Raw genomic sequence first — 22,367 nt, forward strand, 5'->3', positions numbered from 1 at the left:
TCTTTAATACGTAGTCATCTATTTGTAGTCATATTGGTTAATCATTAATAATATAAAATATTTTGTATGTATGAAGTTAAAAGAACAGATGTAAACACCAAGTCATTTGAATGATAATTAAATAAATTACACAAAATAATGACTTCATTGTAATTTGCAGAGCTCCCGTCAGTCGTTAATTAAACTTTAGACAATAGTTATTTCACTGTAAACAATGAAATGCTTTATAAAACCAATGGTTTTTATAAAGCACTTTGTTAATGGTAAAATAACTTAACAAAAGTTTAATTAGCTATAAAACTGAACCTGAATATTATAACCTCTATGAAGGATGGATTTATTGCAAGACTGCTAGGCTGCATTCATTTTTGACCAGGTGCACTCGATAAACTAGTTACTGTGTATTTTAAAATGGCAAAGAAATAATTCTTCATACAGGTAGGCTGAACCTCTGCCAGGAATTTCGATCTGAATTTTTCAGATCCCCGAGGGATCCATGGATGAATTTGAAAAAGAACAGTCTGCATAATTTGGAGGTGAATCACTAAAACAGAAAGGCAAAGATAAATGTTATGATGGGTCGCTAGGGGCTTGATAAGTAGGACATGGCCTGTGGTAGACAAGGCAGTGGGGTAGATGACATACAGTAAAATATGTGCATTAATCCAGAAGACAGACGATCGCACAAAACCAAAATAGTTCAACTAACATTAAGCTTTTATTTAGCAACAATAGAAATTCTGTTTTGATACCCAAAAGAGTGATAACAGAAAAAAAACTAAAACTTATAGCAGCTACCCACAACATGAGAAAAGGTATATTCAGTGCTTGATTGTGAAGGAGGTAAGGCTTGCATAGTTATAGTGACGCACATGCATTTATTGTGAGGGTTAGATTTCAATTAGATCAACAGCACTAGGAATATAATTATACTTTAACTATGGCAAGACCTTATAAACACGCACACACACACCCACACACACATCTATAAGTGCAGAGCCAGTGTCCCTGCTTCAGTAGAGTAAAAAGTGCTACAGTATCTACAGTCAGGTAGACTTATGTGCAACGCTGTTAGTCTCTATACACTTCTATACAGTACATAGTTGAGGGCTTAATGATGATTTAAACATTCATTTTATTGTGAAAACCTAAGTCTTGTTTCTGTGGTAGTGTCCATGATTCTTGTCCGATGTGGTAACATTTTACTCGCCATCATCAGCTTTGAAGAGAAATGGCAAGACAGAGATTAACAATCGGCTGCAAACAAGCAGATTTTGAACACATCCAGTTAAATACTAATTATCTGCAACACTCATTGTACTTAAAGTGAAAACAAAGGCAAGTATTCCCAAACTGTTCTCTTTTTTAATACTCTGCAATGAATTATAGAATGAATAATAGAATAAGAGTTAAATAAACGTCTAATCAGTATGCTCCGGATGCATCATGCACTCCATTGTAGCCGTTTGCAGTGGCCTCGCTGCGCTGAAGCTGATGAGTAAAATGTTTTCATCGCCAGCAGGAATTACGGACAAACTACCAGAAACAAAACCAAGGTTGTTGTTTAAACACTCCATCTATCTAACATATATATTTATATAAATATTTCTAAAATACATTCTAGTTTTTCCAATACATGCCTATACCATACTTAAGTGGTCAAGGACCATAATAAATAAGCAAAAGAGAGTTTTTGTGCTTTTTGTTCACACACATCTATTTAAGAATATATGCCTCTGGGTCCGTTCAGTGTTTTAAAGACACCTCAGAACAGCAGATAAAGTCCAAAAGGTGGTAAAAGTAGATATCCGATTGGATGGATCTGTGGATCCGAGTGTATTTCTACTTATTAGTAGATGTCGGGCAGGTGAGTGTAGTTCCTGTCCCAGTAGCCTTTCAAGTAGAGCCAGTCCTGAGCTTTGTTGTGAGGGTTGGGTCCTTGCTGAAACCACCTGCAGAGTTTGAACAACGAGAAGAATCATTTAATATGATTACAGATTTATGTAATGTGAATACAGCTATATGTAATATGATTACAGATTTATGTAATGTGAGTACAGCTTTATTTAATATGATTACAGTTCCATTTTCTTATCCTTCTTATCTTTTTTTCCTATCTTTTTACTCTTGTTTTCTTATATTTTTTTATCTTCTCTATCTCTGTTGGTCTCTGAGAGCTACCAAAAAAAAAGTTGTTGTATGACAACAATGACAAATAAAGTGTCTTATGTCTTATGGAAACCACAGACAGTCAAAACACGCATAGACAGCATAACACAATTCTTCCTCGTTCAAACAAATGATCCAGTATCAAACATCAGCATCGTCATGACTGCCAGAATCTTGACAAACAGACAGTTGCAGTTGTGCATTTTGTCCTGAGGAGGGCGGTGTAGTGCAGCACTTCACACCAAAGAAAACAACAGCAAAAAAGCAAAGCTCTGAACCAAACCTTGGGCCAAGTGTAGCATTCCTTCTCAAGTATAATAAAGGGGGCGGCATAGTTGGCAAAACAAGACAATAGGGAGGCAATTAGTAAAAACGTATCATTAAGGCAATGGCATTACATCATATTACCCTGTGACTGACCTCGTTTTCCAGTCCTCTGATGATTTGGTGCGGTTTTTCCGGGCCATTCTCTGTTTTTCCTCAAGTCTCTTCTTCTCTGCACTTGCCGAATCTATAAAGCGGGGCATGGATACAGAAAACTTGGATACCACCACAGATGGTATTTAAGCTGGTGTGGCAAAAAACAAGGTCATACGCTGTACCTATATCTCCATTCTCCATGGCGCGAATGTCAGGTCTGAGGCGACTATCTGTTAGAGGAATAACTCCCTCCATGCTCTTCTCCAGCTCATTGAGGTGCATGGCGAATGTGGAGAATGCATAGAACTGCCACATAGAGAAGAAATTACCATAAAATATCAGCTGTCATAGAGGGAACAATGATGACAAATTGACAAAATAATACAAAACACCTCATGTCCAGCTATTATGCCGGATTTTTCTTCATCAGATTTACACATTTTTCTCCCTCCACCCTCTCCTGTCTCCTCGTACCTTGGCTGAGTTGTCTGGTCGAGGCGTTATCTTCCAAACGAGCTCGCTGCCCGGGATGACCTGGACTGTCTCAGCATCAGGCGGAGGCATCTCTTCTGGCTCCTCATCCACACTGCTCTGAGATACACACGACCACACACAAGCTGAACTAGATGGCACTTTGTGCTCAAAGAGCCAAACACTAAATGGCAAAAACTCAACAGCAATGTCACTTTTCTAGAAATCATGACCCAGACACAAGAAAATCCAGACCTCAAAAAAAAAACATCAGCAACGCACACTAAAACATTCTAGATGTATAAATGCACTACAGGCAATAGAAAAAATATGTATTTTTGGGTGAACTGTCCCTTTAATTTGAACCAAATGGAGACAGAACATACATGATTTTAAAAGCATTAAAACTGAATACCTGTTTATTTCCCCTTTTATCATCTGAATTCTTCCTGTCAGTCTTTTTGTGGGCATCAAAGGCAGCACAGTCTACTGTGTACAAGCATTCAGTCCATTTGCCGTATATTGCACAGAGCTTCTTTTTGCTGCAACCAAAGACACAAATATTAATAAACAGGTTTAGATACATCATCACTGAGCATTAGTGCTCCGACAATTCTAATGGGTAAAGCTCCTTTGATATAAACCGTCTTGTTATGTAACATAAGATAATTAACAATGTAGCAATTATGACAAATGTACATAACTTTCAGGCAATGTTAAACATCCGATTAATAATGAAATCACTGTTAATTAAAAGGAAGAAGATACCTTTTATCTAGAATATATCCCTCCACTTTATGGAGCTCTTTTCCAAAGAGGCCACAGGGCTTGAACGCCATGCTGCATCTCTCTCCGGTCCTACCACAGGATGACAGACTGTTAACGAATTCTCTTTCACTATTCTCCTTCTGCGAGCTGAGGCTTTCAAACATTAATTATCCTGCTCTCCTATTCTAACGGCAACTGTCCCAGTTCTACTCCCATGATCAATAAGCTGAATCTGAAAGTAGATCAACACTGCACTGCGAAGCGCAGAAGGAAAGATATTCATGCACGCGAGTGCACCAGGCGAACACGCATTTCCAGACAAACAGGACAGCACAAAGAAAAGGGAGATTTCTAATTACTTGTGATTGATCACTTCCACGTTGCCGTACTGCTCAATCCAAAGCTGGCCAACAATTATATTGTGGACACAGCAGGTGGGATTTGTCCAGGTGTAGGCTTCATTATATCTGCATAGACAAAGAAGCAAAAGGTACACAAGTAAAAAAAAAGATGATGCAAACCCCAAAGAAGGGATCAAAACAGACTTACAAAGCAGTCTGAAGACTTTACACTCACTTGGGCAGCTCCAGTGTGATGAGTCCCTTGGGCTCGGCTTCTATGCTCTTTCCCCAAAACTTGAGTTTGGGGTAGATGGAGCCGTGGAAGACAAAATCGTCCTTGAGGCCTTCAGCTTGAAAGGCACTGACTGGAGGGTGATGGCTTACTTGCTCTGACATCCACCTGAAGCCCAGATCTTCTCTGATGGACAACAGGGACAGTATACGTCATTACTAAAAGTGAAATGTTTTGTGTGTAGGTGTGCTCATTGAAGACAGTTGTGCATTTAAGGTACTGATCAGCCCACTGTCTTACCTGATGAGCTCATAGGTTTCTCCAAGTAGTGGGTTGAAGGGTTTCCCAGTCCTCTCCCACTGCGATGCTACAGCCGACACAGCAAATGCTGCAACACACTACAGAGCAGCGACTTATGATAACAAATTTACAGGTAACACATTGTATATTTTATAATGATGGAAAATATTGGGTCTCTGTTATTATTTAAGAAAGTAAAGGTGGGCATTGTGCTACCTTCATCCTCTCGACAGAGTCTGTGGTGGCATTGGCCTGGTGGATGAGGTGGGTGTGCTCCATGTATTCTGTTAACCGCTGCAGGAAGCTCAGAGGCTCATTAAATATCACAGGCATGGCAATCTTTGACAACTCCTGAAAAAGATGTTTGAGGAGATAAAAGAAACTGTGAAGGCACAGGCAAAGGACTGTGTGCATTTCTACTCTGAGCTTCCATGTAATTAGGTGCAGCTCTAAAATCAAATCTAACTCAACAGAGCTGAATGCCATCTGTCAAACGTCCAATGTGGAGGAAAAATCAGTTTACACACATATACACAAGTAAAGATAATATCAGAAGTGTCAGGTTAAAGTTTGTCTTGGGTGTTTTAGATGTAAATATATTTAGGGCGTAATCGTTCACATCATTTACAGCTCAATTGAATGTTTTGGTTGTGTTGCAAAAAATGTGCTGAAAACGACCACATGACTGCGATCTTCAACACTCTTCATGTATACCCCATGTGAGTCTGTATATTTATCTAACTGTCCACTGAAGTGCTGATGTATGAATCATTAGCCACATTCAATTGGGGAATAAAACATTAATAGACATTATTAAGTGTAATTACATCCAGGCAGGGCGTGCGTGAGGACTGAGATCCCTTAGGACTCAAAGACACTGATACTAATGACTATTACACTTCTAGTGTACAAAAACGAATTCTTCACAATCACCTACATGTATATCTGAAGTCAGCACAACAAATACATAACTCTGTCTGTTCTCACCATGCCGATGCATTTTTTCAGGATACTCCAGATGCTGACATCATTCCTGGAGAACATGGGAGTCGGTAGACATGATCTGCGGGACAGCGAGGGAAATACCGTCAACTATTTCTATCAGTGCCGTAATATCCATCTACGAGTAAATACAGCAATTTTCTTCGACGAGAATCATTGGATTGTTTATTTTGTGTCAGGTGTGCAATTTATAGCAGGCGGACGCTGAAGCCTGAGGGCATGTGATCTCATCTCCTCCACACTCAAAATTATTTACTGTTCTAATATGACACTGAGCAAAAATCCAATACCTGATCCAAGTATTGGGTAAACCACACAGTAAAACCAGTATTTTGTCTGCTGCATGCTGAGAAGACAACATAGCTTGAACCACCATTTGGGAACAAAGTCATCTGACACCTGTAAGCTAATGAGCTTTCAGCTGCTCTGATCAAGCCTCATGCAATACTCATGAATGGATGTACAACTGCATGTGTATGTTGGTTTTGTGGTTATAAGAGCTCTTAAATTGGTCTTTTTGCATATGAAACCGGGCACATAAACACTCACTTTTACAAGATAATTACATTCACACCAAACTTCCTCTGCCTTTGCTTCATGACTTAATCTGCTCCGTTATGTGACTCAGTTTATCTTCCAGCCTTGCTAACTGTAGTGTGCATTGTTTTACAGGTATGCCGGCTGGAGGCAGATGGTGCCCTTGTTTAAAATTGAGAGTTGAGGCAACAACACAAATAAAAGCCATTACTTCAGCTAAATAAACAAAGAGGAAGGGGGTGGGGGTGGGGGGTTGCTACATCTGTAGGATGAGCAGAGCACTGATGCATGACTGTACTTCTGGCCTAGATTGTGTTCCTTCAGCTTCGGCCCCAGAAATGTATTTTTACATGGATTTCTTTTCCCGTATTTCGAAAACTGAAATATGGTAACAGGGTTTTCTAGGTTCTAACGAAACGCTCCTTTCTACTAAACTTGTACGTCTAGAGATCCTTGGTCATTGTAACACAAAAATGATGATCCTCATGATTTGCCATTCTCACATTTCAGGCTTTCTAAAAAAAATTAAATGGAAATCAGATAGGATTTTCCATACATGAACATGCTTTGCATGTATTTCTTGAAGCAAATACTGTCTATCATTGAGCTCTTTAAAACATGCATAGAATAAAACACGGCACTGCTGTACACTTGTGTCAACAACAAGTTATTTTGTGGTTAGGTGTCGTCATAGAAAGGTAAACACTGAGAGAAATGTTCAACAACTAGACTTAGGCTGTCTGCGGGCAACCAGGGACAGACTTTGAATGACAGGAGTAATTCCAAATAAACAGACACCTCATAAATCTTTAATGCACAAAACACACACGCACACACACACACACACACACACCCACTGAACTAGCCGGCCAGTCAGTCCTCTTTCCTCCAACTCCTACTCTGAGCCAGCACATGCTAAATTATTCATGGATCACTTGTTGGATTAAGGAAGAGAGGCCAAGCCAGAATCAGCATCCGAGGAAATGAAAGAGATTGTCAAATCTTCACGAAACCCCCACCAATACCACCACTGAGCACCGAGTGCTATTTGTTCGCTTGGAGAGTTGGATCTAACAGGAAAAACAAAACAGGCTATTCTCTGTGGATTGGGTGCTCAAACAAAAACACCTGACGACAAAAACAGACTGGAGTGGAAAGGTGGTATCTCATTACACAGACTCTGCCATTCACTGACTTATCGTTTTGCTGATTGAGGTCTGCAACCTGTCATCAACCACACATGCTAAAAAGTCACATGTATGATTTTTAAGTTGCTCAGCAATGTAAAATTATATTCCAATAGTTGTGATAATCATCTTAAACAAAGCTTTGCATATAACAAACAGTGAATAGGTTGTCTGGAGAGCACTAGGCATGGCCGACATTACATTTCCACTCGGCTCTTTCTCATCATTTAAGCCAGTAAACAAGCATGACATCATAACTGGAGCGTGTCCCACCTGTGCTGCTTGACTCCATTGTGCTGGGCTGGTTGGTTGCCATGGTCACCCTCCCCTGACATTCCGGTAGGCCCCCTGAGTGTGCTGGGATGGCGGAGGCTGCTGAGAAGGGGGGTGTCTCTCCCCTCGTCCTCTTCACAGGAGTAGCTGGCCACAGACAGGAAGCCGCTCACAGAGAGCTCAGACTCCGACTCTGTGGGATGACGACAGGGGGCAGACGCCAGGTCATGCCAAGTGTGCCAGGTCAAGAAGACTCACACATACATACATACATACAGGTTTGAGTGGCCTGGCTCAGAAAAGCTGCAGCTTGAACAGTACACTGTCCGCAAATAAAGCACTTGAGTGCTTGAGTTCCTCTCCAGTCTCCCCCTCCCTGCTGCCAGCCAAACCCCACCTGAGGATTGTGTTCCAATGAGGCCACACAGAGGCTTCATTTCCTACAACATTGTTTGCTCTGTGCTCGCTGAATGCTACTCCTCCCACTATCCAGCACTGTCATTGACTGTACAACTACTGTCACATACACAAAGAAAGGGGAGAATAGTCTAGTGTTTGTATATGCTGGTCTGAGTGCTTATAATGTATGCACGTGTATACAGAAATAAAAAATTCAGACAGCTGCATGGCTCTACCCTATGTACTGTGTTCAAGATACAACACAGCTTCATAAAAGATCCTCTCTACAAACAGAAACACGTGACTGGGTTTTACACACTCAGCTCAGTGTGTAATTCTATGTTTGGAGTCTGAGGGCAGTGTGTGTCTGGCCAGTAGATAACTCAGAGCTATCTATGAATAATGCAATAATTCCAGAGAAAGATCGGTCCACAGTGGGCGGCTGTGGCTCAGGATGCAGAGCGGGTCATCCAATGATCACAGGGTTGGAGGTTCAATACCCGACCTCCTGCCGTCTACATGTCCAATTGTCCTTGGGCAAGACACTGAACCCTAAATTGCTACAGTTGGTCAGGCCAGCACCCTGCGTGGAATCTCACTGCCATCGGTGAGTGACTGTGTGGGTGAATGAGCAGCAAAGTCATTATAAAGTGCTTTGCATAAATGTGCTATATACATATTTACAAAACATTTTGTAGAAGGAAGTGTACTACACACTATAAACAACACTGTACATAGTAAACGTACAGTGCTGTAAAAACTGTCAAATAAGGGTATGGTTTAATGGCACCTTGCAGTGAGGTTGCAGATTGCAACTAACTGAATACCCTTCATCTCACCCTCCCCTACGATGAACATGAAAAACACACTTAAGGCACACATTGGACCTTTAACTAATAATGACAGTACTTGAACAACTACAGCAGTAAGAGTGTCAGGCTAATCACCATCTCATTACCCTTGAGGATAAGAGAGGAGGACGGTGGCGATGCTGTCTGGGCAATCTCAGAGACAGACAGAGTGCCGATGGACTGAGTGGCATCGAGTACAACCACACAAACGCACACACAGTAAAGCTATGCTTATTATTACTCTGTAAGTAAAGTGAGAACTGTATGTAATGACAATTTTCGAGGTTATGTTTACATTCAGGCCTGACAAATTGTTGTTGTGCCCATTTGTTTAAAATGTATTATTGTTTACATCCATGTTTGCAAGCTACCAAGCATGTTTCTTCTTCCCTACCTTTGTTGGCACATTGCTGGGCTTCTTTGTGCTTTGCTGCAATAAATCAATTCAGCAAGAATATGTTAGAGTTATGTTAGGGAAGAAAAAATGCTGTTATGGATACATCACCTGTTCAATATGTAAGATTTTAGTTTAACAATAAACTTTATTGTCCAAAATGACATCAAAGCACCGAAACAATAAACCTATAGGGAATTTAGTAATTATAAATTAGCCCAAGCATCTTTTTCTGCATTATAGTTGTTAACAAAAAATCTTCACGTCATTGCATGTTAGACAATATATATGCGAATACTGATATATTTGTGATGGGCTCCAGACTGTCTGTCGTCTGCATGTACGCACGCGCACATCACGGTATGGGCAAAACGGGACCTACATGTAGAACTATTCCTTGAGACAACAAAATCTCTACACGATACCTTAAAGGAAAACTTTGCAGTGGGAGAAACAAGCTACTACTCTGTGAACAAGGCATTTAGCTCAGCATGTGAAACATTAGTAGAAGAAGTAAGAGGCAGAAAATTACTCGAGAATAAAATGCTTCAGATGCCGCTTCAGACTTAATTTGTCCAATTTATGATCTGGCACGGACACTGTATGAAGCACTGTAATGATGGTCTGATCACCCCAGTAAGATAAAGACTTCTTGATTACTTCACTGACTGTCCACCTCAGAGGCTGCTGACCTGACACAGCGTCATAGAAGTCATCTCCAGTGAGGGTAGTGAGACTAGACGACCTCGTTCTCTTACACAGGGACTGCTGGAGTTCGTGGTGCTCGGTCGCCAATGTCTGCAGAGCCTCCGTGAGAGCTTTGTTCTTCTCCTCCTCCTGCTCCAACTTCAGACTCCACCCCTGCAAACACAGGACCACCAGTCAGATAAAACACAGAGACAAGATCGGTAAATGAAGCGGATAAGCTCATTTATTTTTGACCCTACATGCGTACAGCGTAGACAGTATTGCTGGAAAATTAGTGACTGACTGATGGTTTGATTGATATGAAAGTATTGATCTGCTCCTGTCACTACCACATTGTGTGCGTCTTTGTGGTTCTGATGGCAGGTCATTGTTCTAACCCTGCCTACAGATCTGGTTTCCTCCTGTCGGAACCAAACACCCCAGTCTCCGAGAGCTCTGTAGCCCAGGATTGAGTGTCCCTTCAGAGCAACCTGAGCTAGGCCACTGTGGGACAGACCAGATCAGTGTTTCCTATTGTCAAACGCTACTGTTTATGCGTCCTTTACTATCTAAACCGAAGACGGGCAACGTAACACAAATCCACAGATGCTACCAACAATGATATAGAATAAGATAATGGCTATAACAACAACATTTTCAAAATGATATCTATGAAGTCAGTCCAATATCTACGTTTTAAAAACAGGGCAAAAAAGCATCTACAAAGCAAAGAAAATGCACTGATCATAAAAATGGAGCACAGCCTCCACGGTTTAGAGAAACTACAGGAGTCACCTTGAGGAAGGCAGCCAGCGTGAGAGAAATGGGAGCTTGTAAATAACACTGTACAGTAAATCTGAGACTGCAAAGCAAGGCCTATGTCTTCTATTAAAGACGAAAAGTTCATCCTCATCTCTTATACTGCCTGAAGAATTATGTGCTGTGTGCACAGCCGCGCATAAAGAAACACCTGCCATCACATCTGCTGATGTGCTCTAAGCAGATTATACAACCCTGATTTAAAACAATGTGATAATTTGCTAATCCTTTTTGACATATACTCAGTCTAACATTACAAAACCAATATATTTAATATTTTACCTCATCAAATTCACTGATTTTTCAGTAAATATATACTGATTCTGAGTTTGATGCCAGCAAACAAGTCGGGACAGGGGCAACAAAAGACTGGGAGAGTCGTTTAATGCTTAAAAAACACCTGTTTGGAATATTCCACAGGTAAACAGGCTATTCGGAGGCTGATTGGTAGCAGGTGTAGTATCATGATTGGGGCATCCTTGAAAAGGCTCAGCGAGAATGGGCTGAGTTTCATCGCTTTGTGAATCACATGATTATATAAAGGATATTACCACATGGGCTCACAAACTGTTGTCCTGTAAACACAGTTAATTTGCAAATGATTGCATTCCATTTTCATTTACCTTTTCGCACATCACCCCAACTGTTTTGCAATCTGGATTATATATAAGGAGTTTGATTTAGCAATGGCACAGCTGGTAGAGCTCTCCTACTGTTGATCTGATTGATTGAAGTTGGCGTGTGATGGACAGTTACAGAGAGATGGTTCATCCAATCACCTTCCAAGTATTTTTTGTGAGCTCCTACCCTTTACCAAACAGTTTCTTGCAGCTCTTTCCATGATGGAACATAAACTGCTTCAGATTCCAACCACACAAACTTCAAAGGCTGTCAATACATCCATATTTTAAAGAATATTGATCGATTCCAATCCATTAACATCTGATCGTCACACCTCGAACACCAGCTAAGGGTTTATTGTGTGAATTAAATGATTTAAATACATAATGTATAATGTGATTCCTATTGTGCCCAAGGGTTGACTCAGCAAACCTTCATTATACATACAGTACAGAAAGGTGAGGATGACTCATGCACAATATGCAGATCCTAACTCTGCCGAGAGAAATGAAACGCCTTTCATCAGAACATTTCAAGCTACATTAACTTTATCCCAGCTGATGCATTCATGACCTTGCCACATATCACCCTTTTTCTACAAAAACACACATGTGATGTAACCAGAAAACCACAATCACACTAAGGCTATCCATGATCACTTTACACAGACTTCTGTACACTTGAACTAAGACAATGTACTGTACACACCGGGGAACTGTGACAGAAGCCAATAAACAGCTTCGTTCACACAAGGTTTGACAGCTGTCTAGCACCTACAGTCAAGGATGAACTTCACACTTGCTCTTGGTGTCATTACACTTGGGATACTGTATTTTCCTTTGTTATGTGTAGATATATAAATACAGTATCACTCAAGATGTGCAGGTTCTGTGCAGAAAAAGTCAAGTTTCTGAGAAAATGAATTAGCAGGTTAATGCTGAGGAAAACACAACTAAGGCTACATCTAGTGGTTGGAAATTAATTGTTATCCTATTGTTTTAAAATCTGTTACTAACTGCCAATTTGGCAAAATAGGACTTCTGACAGGTTTCCTATTAACATCAGCAAAACACACTGAGACTGGCAAATGAGAACCACTTGACATATCTTGCGTGTGTCCAAAAAAAAGGGGGATCGTCCTTGCAAGCCTCTTTTTAAATGTATGGTGTGAAGTAAATGAGCTCGCTGTGTCTGTCGCAGGCACTTGGCTTAAGAGCCAGTCCAGGGACAGAACACTTTGTTGTGTAACTATCCCAGCTCTTTTGCTCTCACTGCATCCTCTCGCCTGAGCACAAACAGCGCTATTTTAAGCCCTGCTGAGGCTGTGTGCGATTGCTGTTGCTGAAGCCTGGGAGGGAAGCTTCTCCTTGGCCAACACCCCATAGGGTAGAGCTTTCACTTTGTTCCAAATGTTGTTTTCTCTGCTGAAGGGGAAGCTAATCTCGGAGGTAAATTTATTATACCTCTTTACAGCACTCTGTAACTGTAACAAACTGTATCAAACTGTACATGACTCTATGATGGCTGGGAGCTAAAAAATGATTCCATTCGAGTGTGACGTGAGAACCGGTGCAGCAAAGAGACCCAGAAACCAATTACACAGAAATACTCGCAGGTACCTCTCTATCCATACACACCCAGCTGAAAGGTCAGAATTCAAAGAGATAAGGTTGACACTCTCTCCTCTCATACATATCTTCCGATAAAGAAGGAAGTCAGTGCAGGGAGCTAAGCACATTTAGCTGTGCCCAGTGAAGCCTCTCCTGGGTGTGGGATGACAGTCAGTTGGTCAGTTACCCATGTGGTGATGTTTCAGATAAAAGGTCAAACGGTACTTTGTGTTCCCTCAATTCCCCCAGGGTTTGAAGGACAGCCTGCTTTCTGATACCATTTTAATGCCAAAATTGGCCAGTAGATGCAGGTTTTTTGAAACACAGGTAAAACAGACTATTGAATACTTTCCCACTGCCATGAGACGAGTTTGTCTGTTTGTTTTTTCTTTTTTTTCCTGGTGTGTCATCATTATGGGAACAGTAGAACAGGTGACAATGCTACAGTGGCTACTTTTTTTTTAATATATCTTTTACTTCAGTCTCTCGTTTAACTATAAATGCAGACTGAATTATGTTTAATTGCTACTTGGATGTTGACAGATGGAAAAGTTCTCTATGTGCCAACGTCCTAACAATTTGTAGCAATTTACATGAATAAAGCATTTTTTTATTGGACATATGTGAGCGGATTGACGTGAAAAATGAGCCTATTGACGATTTGTTAAAGTTGTTTAAACGTCTAATTTGTAAGAAAGTCGACTTTTGAGTCTCATTCCCAACTCTTAATATTTATGCTTTGAGTTTCCAAACTAGTCAAATACTAGACGCTTTGGGATTGTAGGTCAGGTCAGCCGCCGTCCAAAAGCGTCAGTATTTGACAGCTAAGCAATTTTTACAAGTTGGACTGTGGACTTCTTTGTAAAGGACTTGGATCTGATTTTCCCCGACAGTCCAAAGGGTAACATTATGCAGGCTTGAGTGCCGCTTCTCAGTGCCTCTCTCCGCTCCACTAACAAAGAGCACCAGTAACTGACATTAGTTTAGAAATGGAGTCCGCTACTGTAAACTGACGACTGGCTTCCAGCACAACACAGAAGCTCCACAGAGGCCCTTTGACTTTAAAGTGCTTCATAGCGTTGCGCAGGAAAAGGAGCGATAATCAGCGTGTCCATCCGGGTGTCATGTTTCCATCATAACTGATCGGAGCTTGAGCCAATAAATACTTTAGTTATCTGACCTGAGAATGGATGCTGATTTATCTTTTTCCCCTAAAGACAAAAAGCCAGATGTTAGTAGTGTTAGTAGTTTTTTCGTCCAGTGTGAATGGGGTGTTAGACAAAAAGATAAAAAGGCTACCATGCTGCCATTCTCTTGCCTTCATAGCAATACAAACTGACAGATCTGCTTATCTGCGTGTCACCACTTAATGGTTTCATGCTATAAGCCTCCATTTGTTTTCTTGACAGGTGTGGAAGCCTGCTGCCTAGGTTGGGCTTATAAATCTGTGTGCGTTACTGTCACAACCCCCGAGAGAGTTTCTGTGCAGGACTGTCTATCCGCAGCTCAGTCTTCATGACAACGTTTTAGTCAAGAAGCAAAGTTAGCGGCACAAATGTCTCCTCTTTGGATGCTGTGTGTAGTCACAAACCAGTCACACTGTGCCCTGCATGTACTGTATAAATGTGGCACTCTCATTAGCATACTTTAGTTCTGCAGCAGACGCTGAAATGGGTCACAACACTCTTGCTGAAGGGTAACACTGTAACTGCTACGAAGACTATTTCACATCCACCCGTATGTCAAATCAAAATTACAACCGCATGTGACTACTGTATTTTATGTACTGCAGGAGACAAATATGTACGTGGCAGCAAATAGAGACATCTGTGGTGGGACAATGGGTGTATGGGATTAGAGTTAATACTGCCTAATACAGCCAATCTCAGCAGTGTAGGAAATATAATCCAGTTAGAACACGTAGTAGCGCCAGATCAGCATGAGACCCATGCATGTAATGCATGTTTCAACATGCTTGTTAAGCCATTTTCTTCCTTTAATACCATCTGGTTGTTAGAAATGTATTCAGTGTCCATTGTTATGACGATTTAAATGCTTTCTACATTGCTATGAATGTTCTCAGCCTCCCTGTTCTAACAATGCTGAGTTATTTCTTGTGACAGGACAGCAGCTGGGCCAGTTCACATTAACATGCTGCATTTGGCCATTGTTGTGCAAAATTATATCCAGCTGACTTGCAAAGAAGAGTTTACTCTACTGATGTGGAATTAATTCAGTTATCTTCACCTTACTATACAAAACCACACACGTGGAGACAAAAGAGTCCTTAGTGGTGTCTCGCTCTTTCTCTATATGCTTAATTTCTGCTTTGCTGATGTTTTTACAATATGAGAGCTGCAGTACAGACCATAACATAACCAGCAATTAGTAGAGAGTCTCAGCATCTCAGTGTGCTATTGTGCTGAGTCAATTTCAAATAAATTGGTAGTGAGACAAAGAAGTGTGAGACCAATTTATCATCTCTCAGGTCTTAATTGTGTGAATCACAAAAGTACCAATGCGTAAACATGTTTAAACACACAGTATTACATATCACCATATCAAATAATCCACAATGCAATTTAATCCATCCCTCATTGTGCTCTTACTTTGACTGAATTCATTACATTATAAATTGATCTCGTTAAAAAAGATGCACGGAGCAGTGTAGCTCAGCATCACTTCAAACATGCTCACTTTCACATGCTAAATTCAGTTCATTAAATCCTAGGAATGATCTCTGCATATTGATGAACAGCTTTCGCCTATGCCAATGCTTCAGACCAGATTTAATATCTAAAACATACTGAAAAGATGATACTAAATCTCATCAGTGCCAAACTTCAAAACACGTTACAGTAAGTCATCAGGGAACAGCACACTTCAACACAGTCAGGTCATATAGCAGATTATAAAAAACGATGAGATACAAGACACAAGTGTTTGGTTTGTACCTGAGCAGATATCGGATGAGAGTGTCGTCTCTGTCTCCTCTTCCCTCTGTGTTCGGATGCTCTGGCATGTGGAAGTGTGCCTGCGAGCGTGTGTTTTCACTGTGTGAGGGCGAATGCATGTATCTCCAGCTGAGCCCGTGAATATGCACGCGCTTCAGTTGCCTCGCTCAATGCACAGGCTTTCCCTAGAGCGGGAGTGTGTGGATCCAAGTCCAAGGGTGTCTGTGTGTGTGTGTGTGTGTGTACGTCTACACTGATCCGCAAGCTGAGTGCCGACCTAAGCATAAAAGCGGATCTTGCCTGTGTCCTTCCTACAGACGTGCCAGTGATTACCACATAGTTGAATTGCTCCCGCAAGGGCAGGGCACAGCCATTGGGACAGGTGGACAGGGGCGCTCGCATGCACAAACTTCAAACCTGATTGGTATGAGTGGGGCTAACGTAAAGAGGAGGAGCTTGAGGATTTGGTAATCATTCAAGATAATTTAGACAGCCAATAGGAGCGCAGCACATGGGTGGGGGTATGGGTGTCAATGAGATGAAGATTCATACATGCTCAGTGGGCTGCAGCTAATTGAAAAAGAAAAAATAGTGTATGTGTCCTGCATCACACCGCCAACACTGTTTCACAACCAAAACAAACATTATACAGTTTATTAGATAAATCTTTGTAAAGTTTCAATTGCCCTGGTTGCATTTAATTATGTGTGAGGAATGGTATGGTGATGGATAAAAAAAAGCCCAAAGTCAACTGTGTTGTTTGGTGTTTGTTAGTTGCCAAACCTTGTGCAAATGCTCATACAGGCTAAATTAAGACGATGAAAATGCTTTCCTACCTCCTCCTGTTTTGACAGCAGTTCAAGGCACAGATGGAGAGCGGCACAGGTTTCACTGGAGAGCTCACTGGTCTCTTTGGCTTTCAGTAACAGAGGGCCAGCCAACGCTTTGGAAAAATTAATAAAACAAATATATATTTTTAGTGCAGATGCATAAATGTGGCTGCAACTAGCAGTTATTTTTAACACCGATTAATCTGTTGACTATTATCAATCAATTAGTCAGCAAAATGTCAGAAAATAAACATGCTCAACCCAATTTCCCAGAACCCATGTTGAGGTATTCACATTCATTGTTTTGTCTGACCAACAATCCACAACCTAAAGATTTGCAATGTACTGATATTTGTACTGATATAATATTCTGAATATTTATGCAATGTATAAATATTGAATTTATGACAATTTTTCAGCACCAGTATAAACTAGCAAAAGTCAAAACAACAACAAAAGAAAGACACAGGACTAGCTAAATAGATATGTGACCAATTCCAGGACTCCTACCACAATTCTCCTCGTTCTTCACCATCGATAGAAATATTGACACTTCACTCTCCAATCTCTGGTGAAGAGTGTTGGCTGCCTGCAAGAGCACAGGACAAAATAGACACTTAACCATCGGACCCCTCCTCCATCAACAGCACTTCTTCTCTACATTCACCTAATAATACACATTATTCTGCAGTTAATTTCACCTGAAGGGCTTGTGACAGATTCCTCACTGCCGTGTCACCATCTGCATCGTCGATTATCTTTTCTTGTGTGCAGTGGCGAGTGCTATAGGATGAATGTGCCTCAAAAGCATCCAACCATCTCTAAGGGGACAAATATCATTAAGATTTACAATGCTGCTGAAAGCACACTTAAGCAAATTAATCAGGCAGTGGGGAAATAGCAACAGCATAGAAGGTGAATCTCATCTCACTTTTCTTGTTGCCATTGAATCTGTCTTTGAGGGCACCTTAAAATAATGAACAGTGTCATCAAAGCACCTGAGCATGAAGAAGCAATGATCCCATGGTTTGACCTAGAATGACAAAATAAAATTACCCTCAGTCATGCTTACTGCACTTGATGTCAAACATCATCATGTACAAGTACAATGTGACTGAAACTGAAACATTTTAGGACTGAGCATCCTTGTGTAATCACGAAGGTTAATTACATGAGCCTCTACTGTGTACTACCAACCATGCAGTAGGCTTGTGTAAGAGACTTGCAGCCCTGTTTTCTGACACCAGTCAGTGCATCCGCCCTAGAAAAAGGAACAGATGAGAGAGCACACAGGCAAAGGCATTGTGACATGGCATCAGACTCCACACACGCACTGTTTAAAATAAAACACAGAAGTAATCCACTTACAGTTCAGATGTAGTAACTGTTTTAACAAGTATTTGCTGCAGGCACTCAGTAAGTGCACTGAGGAACTGATTTCATTTCAACCACAGCAGGTAACAAGGCATTACCTGATTACATGTGGCTTTTTACACTCAACATATCAAGGATGATGAGCAGCAAGAGTGAAAAAATCTACCATGCAAACACCAGCATACAAACGCATGTTAAAAAAAAAAAAGTTTAAATAAACTACGCATGCACAATATAGAACCAATCACAATGTTTGTTTACATTAACTTTCAGGTAGAAAACTCCTGCATCTCGTTAGCTTTCGTATAGAGCTTACATAAAATTCAATTTTCTTTTTTCTTGATGTTATTGCAAAGTGTCTCAGTCATCTAAAGTGTCTGATCCTTTCATAGCTTATCAATAACAACGCTAACATCACTAACGTTACGTTCTAAAAAACTAAATTACCTGTTTGGCTAAAGACAAAAGAAAACAACAGCTTGAGTTTACCCAAAGCTCGGAGTCCAGTTAGATGTCGCTCTTTGAGAGATTTTGTTTATTAAAAACTCGAGCAAACCAACACAATACATAAAATAAGCAACGTCAGATAGTCAGACCACAGTGTTTAACTACCCGACATACTGTTAAACCTACAGCTACAGCTGAAAATTACTTCAGAAATATATGATTGTATGCAAATCACCATTTGTTTACCCAGAAGTGACTGTGATTGGGTCTATACTTTTTAGCTTAAGAAAACTGCATACATATAAAGTTATCTCACTGTCTGTGGTACCAGGAGAGAGTTCCATCCTCAATTACCACCCAGTGGGATCTCCATCCGAGAAAGCGTGAACTCTGCCAGAAAAACATGAAATCAACAACAGATAAACTACGTAGCGAATTGAAATCACAGAAATACATGAATATATTCTATGTAGATGGAGAGATCAAAATACAATTGTACAACTCACAGATAATGCTTAAAGAAATAAAATACAAAAACAATGAATAATAAGGATGAAATGGTCTGAAGAAACTTTTTCTATGTAATAATGATGATACTGTGTGTTGAGTAAGGGAAGAAAAGGGAACTCTATATCATGCAGTGTGGAGTCTGAACAAAAACACTGTCCAACATATTAAGTGTAGAAAAGAATACACTTCAACATCTGGGTACCTTCCAAAGAGGGCCTTCAATCTTCTGCACCCCACTGCTCGCATCCTTTGTTGGAATAAATAATAATTCTCAGGCTTGTGTACAGACAGAATCTGATCGACAGCTTTAAAGGGTTTTTGGTGAGAGCGGAAACCTAAGGCTCAGATTGGTGTTTCAGTAAAAACCTGCCTAATTTCAGAGGTAAATAATATATTTTTTTAATTTACTTAACAGCTTAGTGCCTGGCCTTTTTTATTTATTTCCATTATGACTATGCAATACTCTGCCCTGAAGCTGTGCCAGACTAATCAGACAACCAAGCAAGAGCTTGGACTGCTGACTTGCATTGCTTTTTCTCCGTAGTCCCCAGACCTAAAGTGAAAATGTATAGAAATGTATGAAAAGAGCACCTGCAGAAAGATTTTTGGCACCTGTATCTATGGTACAGGTGCAGGACAGCAAAGTCAACTTCTTTAAAAGAGAAAATGCAAACATCTCATCTGTGATTAATGCTGCTAGGCACACCAGATATCGACTTAAAATATAAAAGATGTTATCCGCTCATGGTATGTCAGAAATAGGAATCTCCTGGCGAACAGGAATGAATTCAGTACATTGCTCAGAAGTCTGTTCGATTTGATTTTTCCTGGCTAGATTCTGCTGGCGGTTGGTGATGCCAGAGGATCATCCTTTCATTCCTTCCAACCATGAATCAAATACCAAATTTAACATTAACATGTGGTGTAGAGCTGTTGGACTCAACAGCAACAGACTGACTGAATGACACTGACTCAGGATACATGCATTCCATTTTTTACATAACATGCAAAGAGGTAGACACATGCTGCTGTACCCTAATTAACGTACCTTACCGTTTCTTCTTCTAGCAAAAGGAAAACTTCATAGTTAACAGGGTGATTAACTGAGTTGATTTACTAGGATGATTAACTACCTTTCTGCCCTTACCTTGACTTGATAGGCTGCTAGAATCAGTCTCAGTTCGTCATTGCGGGCCAGGTCTAATGCCGTCTGGTCTGCAATACAATCAGTCGTGTAATAAATAAAAATGTATATTTTCTGACAGGAAATTGTGTTGGACTGTTCTAACGATACATTAGTCAGAATAACAAGAGATGATGCTGAAGGTAAGTGATATACCATTGCTGTTTTTAATACTGGGGCTGGCTCCACACTTGAGCAGCTTTATTATGCACTGCTTCTGCCCTCTGTAGGCTGCACAGTGTAATGGCGTATTTCCCACCGAGTCCCTGCAGTGAATATCTGGAGCCTCTTTTTCACTGAGCTAAAGATCAGAAGACAAACACCTTAATGAAACAGAAGACGGTGACATTTACCTCTTTTACACATATAACTGCAACAGAAACTACAGTATCCACCAACACAATACACAGAAAAAAGGTTCATTATAATCCTGAATCAGTAGTGACAATGCTTGTCTTATTTGTGGCTGTCTGTGAATCTTCTCTTGTTTTATGCACATTCAACTTTTTATTCTATTTACGTCTCTCCATATATCTGTAGGTATTTTAACTTTGCGCTGCTGTTACGCTGGAATTTACCATCTGCCGAATCAATGAAGGATTATCTTATCTCATTCACACTTTTTGCCTCAGCTGCTGAACCCTGTTGGGTTTTTGCGACTAGAATCTGTACAAATATAGATGTAATCCTGCTGTTTGTGCTTTCAAACAACCTCAGACAGCAGAGCCCATGAAAGGCAAAGATGCTGTCAAAGTGTTATATATATATTCTGCAAAAGTTCTTAGAAAGCTCGGATGCTGACCATCTTTGACAGAGCGGAGATGTCCCCCTCTCTGGCTGCTTCCAGAAGCTTCTCCTCCCGCCGCCTTATCGCTCTTCTGTCTGCAGCTGCACAAACCAAACACTGTTTGAGAACAATGGACACTGATCTTCAGTAATGAGCAGAAAGAAAAAAAAACTCCAATCATTTCATACCCTCCAGCATTGTAATGATTTCATCATCTTCTGTGACGTCTTTAGGGATTTGAGCTGTTCCATTGATTATGCTGGAACAGGCATCATACCGCAGCAGCAACAGAACAATTTCCTTAAGGGTCCAAAGTTAAGAAAAAGGAAAGAGGACAGCGTCGCTTGTCATCACTCAAAAACTTCCAAGATGGGGAAAGGAAGTCTGTGAAAGTAATTCCAACTGACACGAGGGCGGCCAAGAGGAAGGGACATCAATGCAAAGAGGATCTCTCATTATGATGTACAAGCCGACTGTGTTTTTTTCCTAATGTCTTACCTTTCTCCCAGTGTAGGCTGCTTTGTGTAGAGGTGTGTCACCCATGCTGTTCTGCAGATTTGCATCAGCACCTGCCTGCAAATGTGTCCCATTGAGTAACTTTCACTGGCTTCACAAATATGCACTGTGACATAATAAACAAAGCAATAATGAGCTCTTACCTTGAGTAATTCCTCCACAACATCCCTGTGTCCAAAGTAACAGGCCAGATGCAGGGGTGTCCATCCTGAACTGGGTTTGGACCTGGCTACAGAGGCAGACAGCAACATGAACACTCCTATGCTAGCTAACAGAAGCCATGCTAGCATCTTCTATTGACTTACATCTGCAGTTGACGTTCAGAGAGCTGCTCTGGTCGACCCTCGACTGAAGGAGGCTCTGAACATGAGAAAAACTGCCTCCTTTGGCGTAGAAAAGAAGCTGGTCCTCTAGCGTGTCCTCCTCCATCACCACTTCACTTCCGTTGGCCCAATATTAACGGTTAAAGCCCTGTCCGACATTTTGCGCAGAGGAATGCTAATTGTTAGACAAGTTAAGGCGAATATGGCAAGTTAAGACTTTAAAGTGGAAAAAGTAAAGTTTAGAAACTTTGACTTGTCTACATGGCATGTTAGTCGGTTATTTAGCAAACCTGTTTACTTTCTTTTACCGTTAGTATGGAGGGGAACACCAGCACAACGTTTCGACTGAATATGGGGCTTAT

General features: G+C 40.8%; 1 protein-coding gene across 3 annotated transcripts; it reads right to left on the reverse strand.

Annotated features, from left to right (window-relative positions):
* Positions 1–696: 696 nt before the first annotated feature.
* On the reverse strand, positions 697–22,111 carry LOC311266661 (oxysterol-binding protein-related protein 1-like; the record flags this gene model as incomplete). 3 transcript variants are annotated; one of them, XM_084369131.1, is made up of 28 exons in its annotated part: positions 697–1,952; positions 2,453–2,473; positions 2,590–2,680; positions 2,772–2,895; positions 3,064–3,180; positions 3,476–3,602; positions 3,829–3,918; positions 4,188–4,295; positions 4,405–4,587; positions 4,702–4,799; positions 4,918–5,052; positions 5,689–5,764; positions 7,701–7,893; positions 10,037–10,205; positions 16,872–16,978; positions 17,376–17,454; positions 17,567–17,686; positions 17,797–17,898; positions 18,063–18,126; positions 19,003–19,076; positions 19,399–19,443; positions 20,344–20,411; positions 20,536–20,680; positions 21,182–21,267; positions 21,355–21,466; positions 21,665–21,739; positions 21,826–21,911; positions 21,988–22,111. In XM_084369131.1, the coding sequence occupies 28 exons, from the start codon at positions 22,109–22,111 to the stop codon at positions 1,850–1,852; spliced, it is 2,922 nt and encodes a 973-aa protein (XP_084225257.1). In that variant the 3' UTR covers positions 697–1,849. The 3 variants fall into 3 exon arrangements, with proteins under 3 accessions (XP_084225257.1, XP_084225259.1, XP_084225258.1); XM_084369133.1 differs by lacking the exon at positions 2,453–2,473; XM_084369132.1 differs by lacking the exon at positions 2,453–2,473 and having other exon boundaries at positions 2,578–2,680.
* Between the last annotated feature and the right edge of the window lie 256 nt (positions 22,112–22,367).

The sequence above is a fragment of the Pagrus pagrus genome, assembly GCF_965226575.1.
Source record: "Pagrus pagrus genome assembly, chromosome: 12".
In the NCBI taxonomy this organism is placed as follows: Eukaryota; Metazoa; Chordata; class Actinopteri; order Spariformes; family Sparidae; genus Pagrus; species Pagrus pagrus.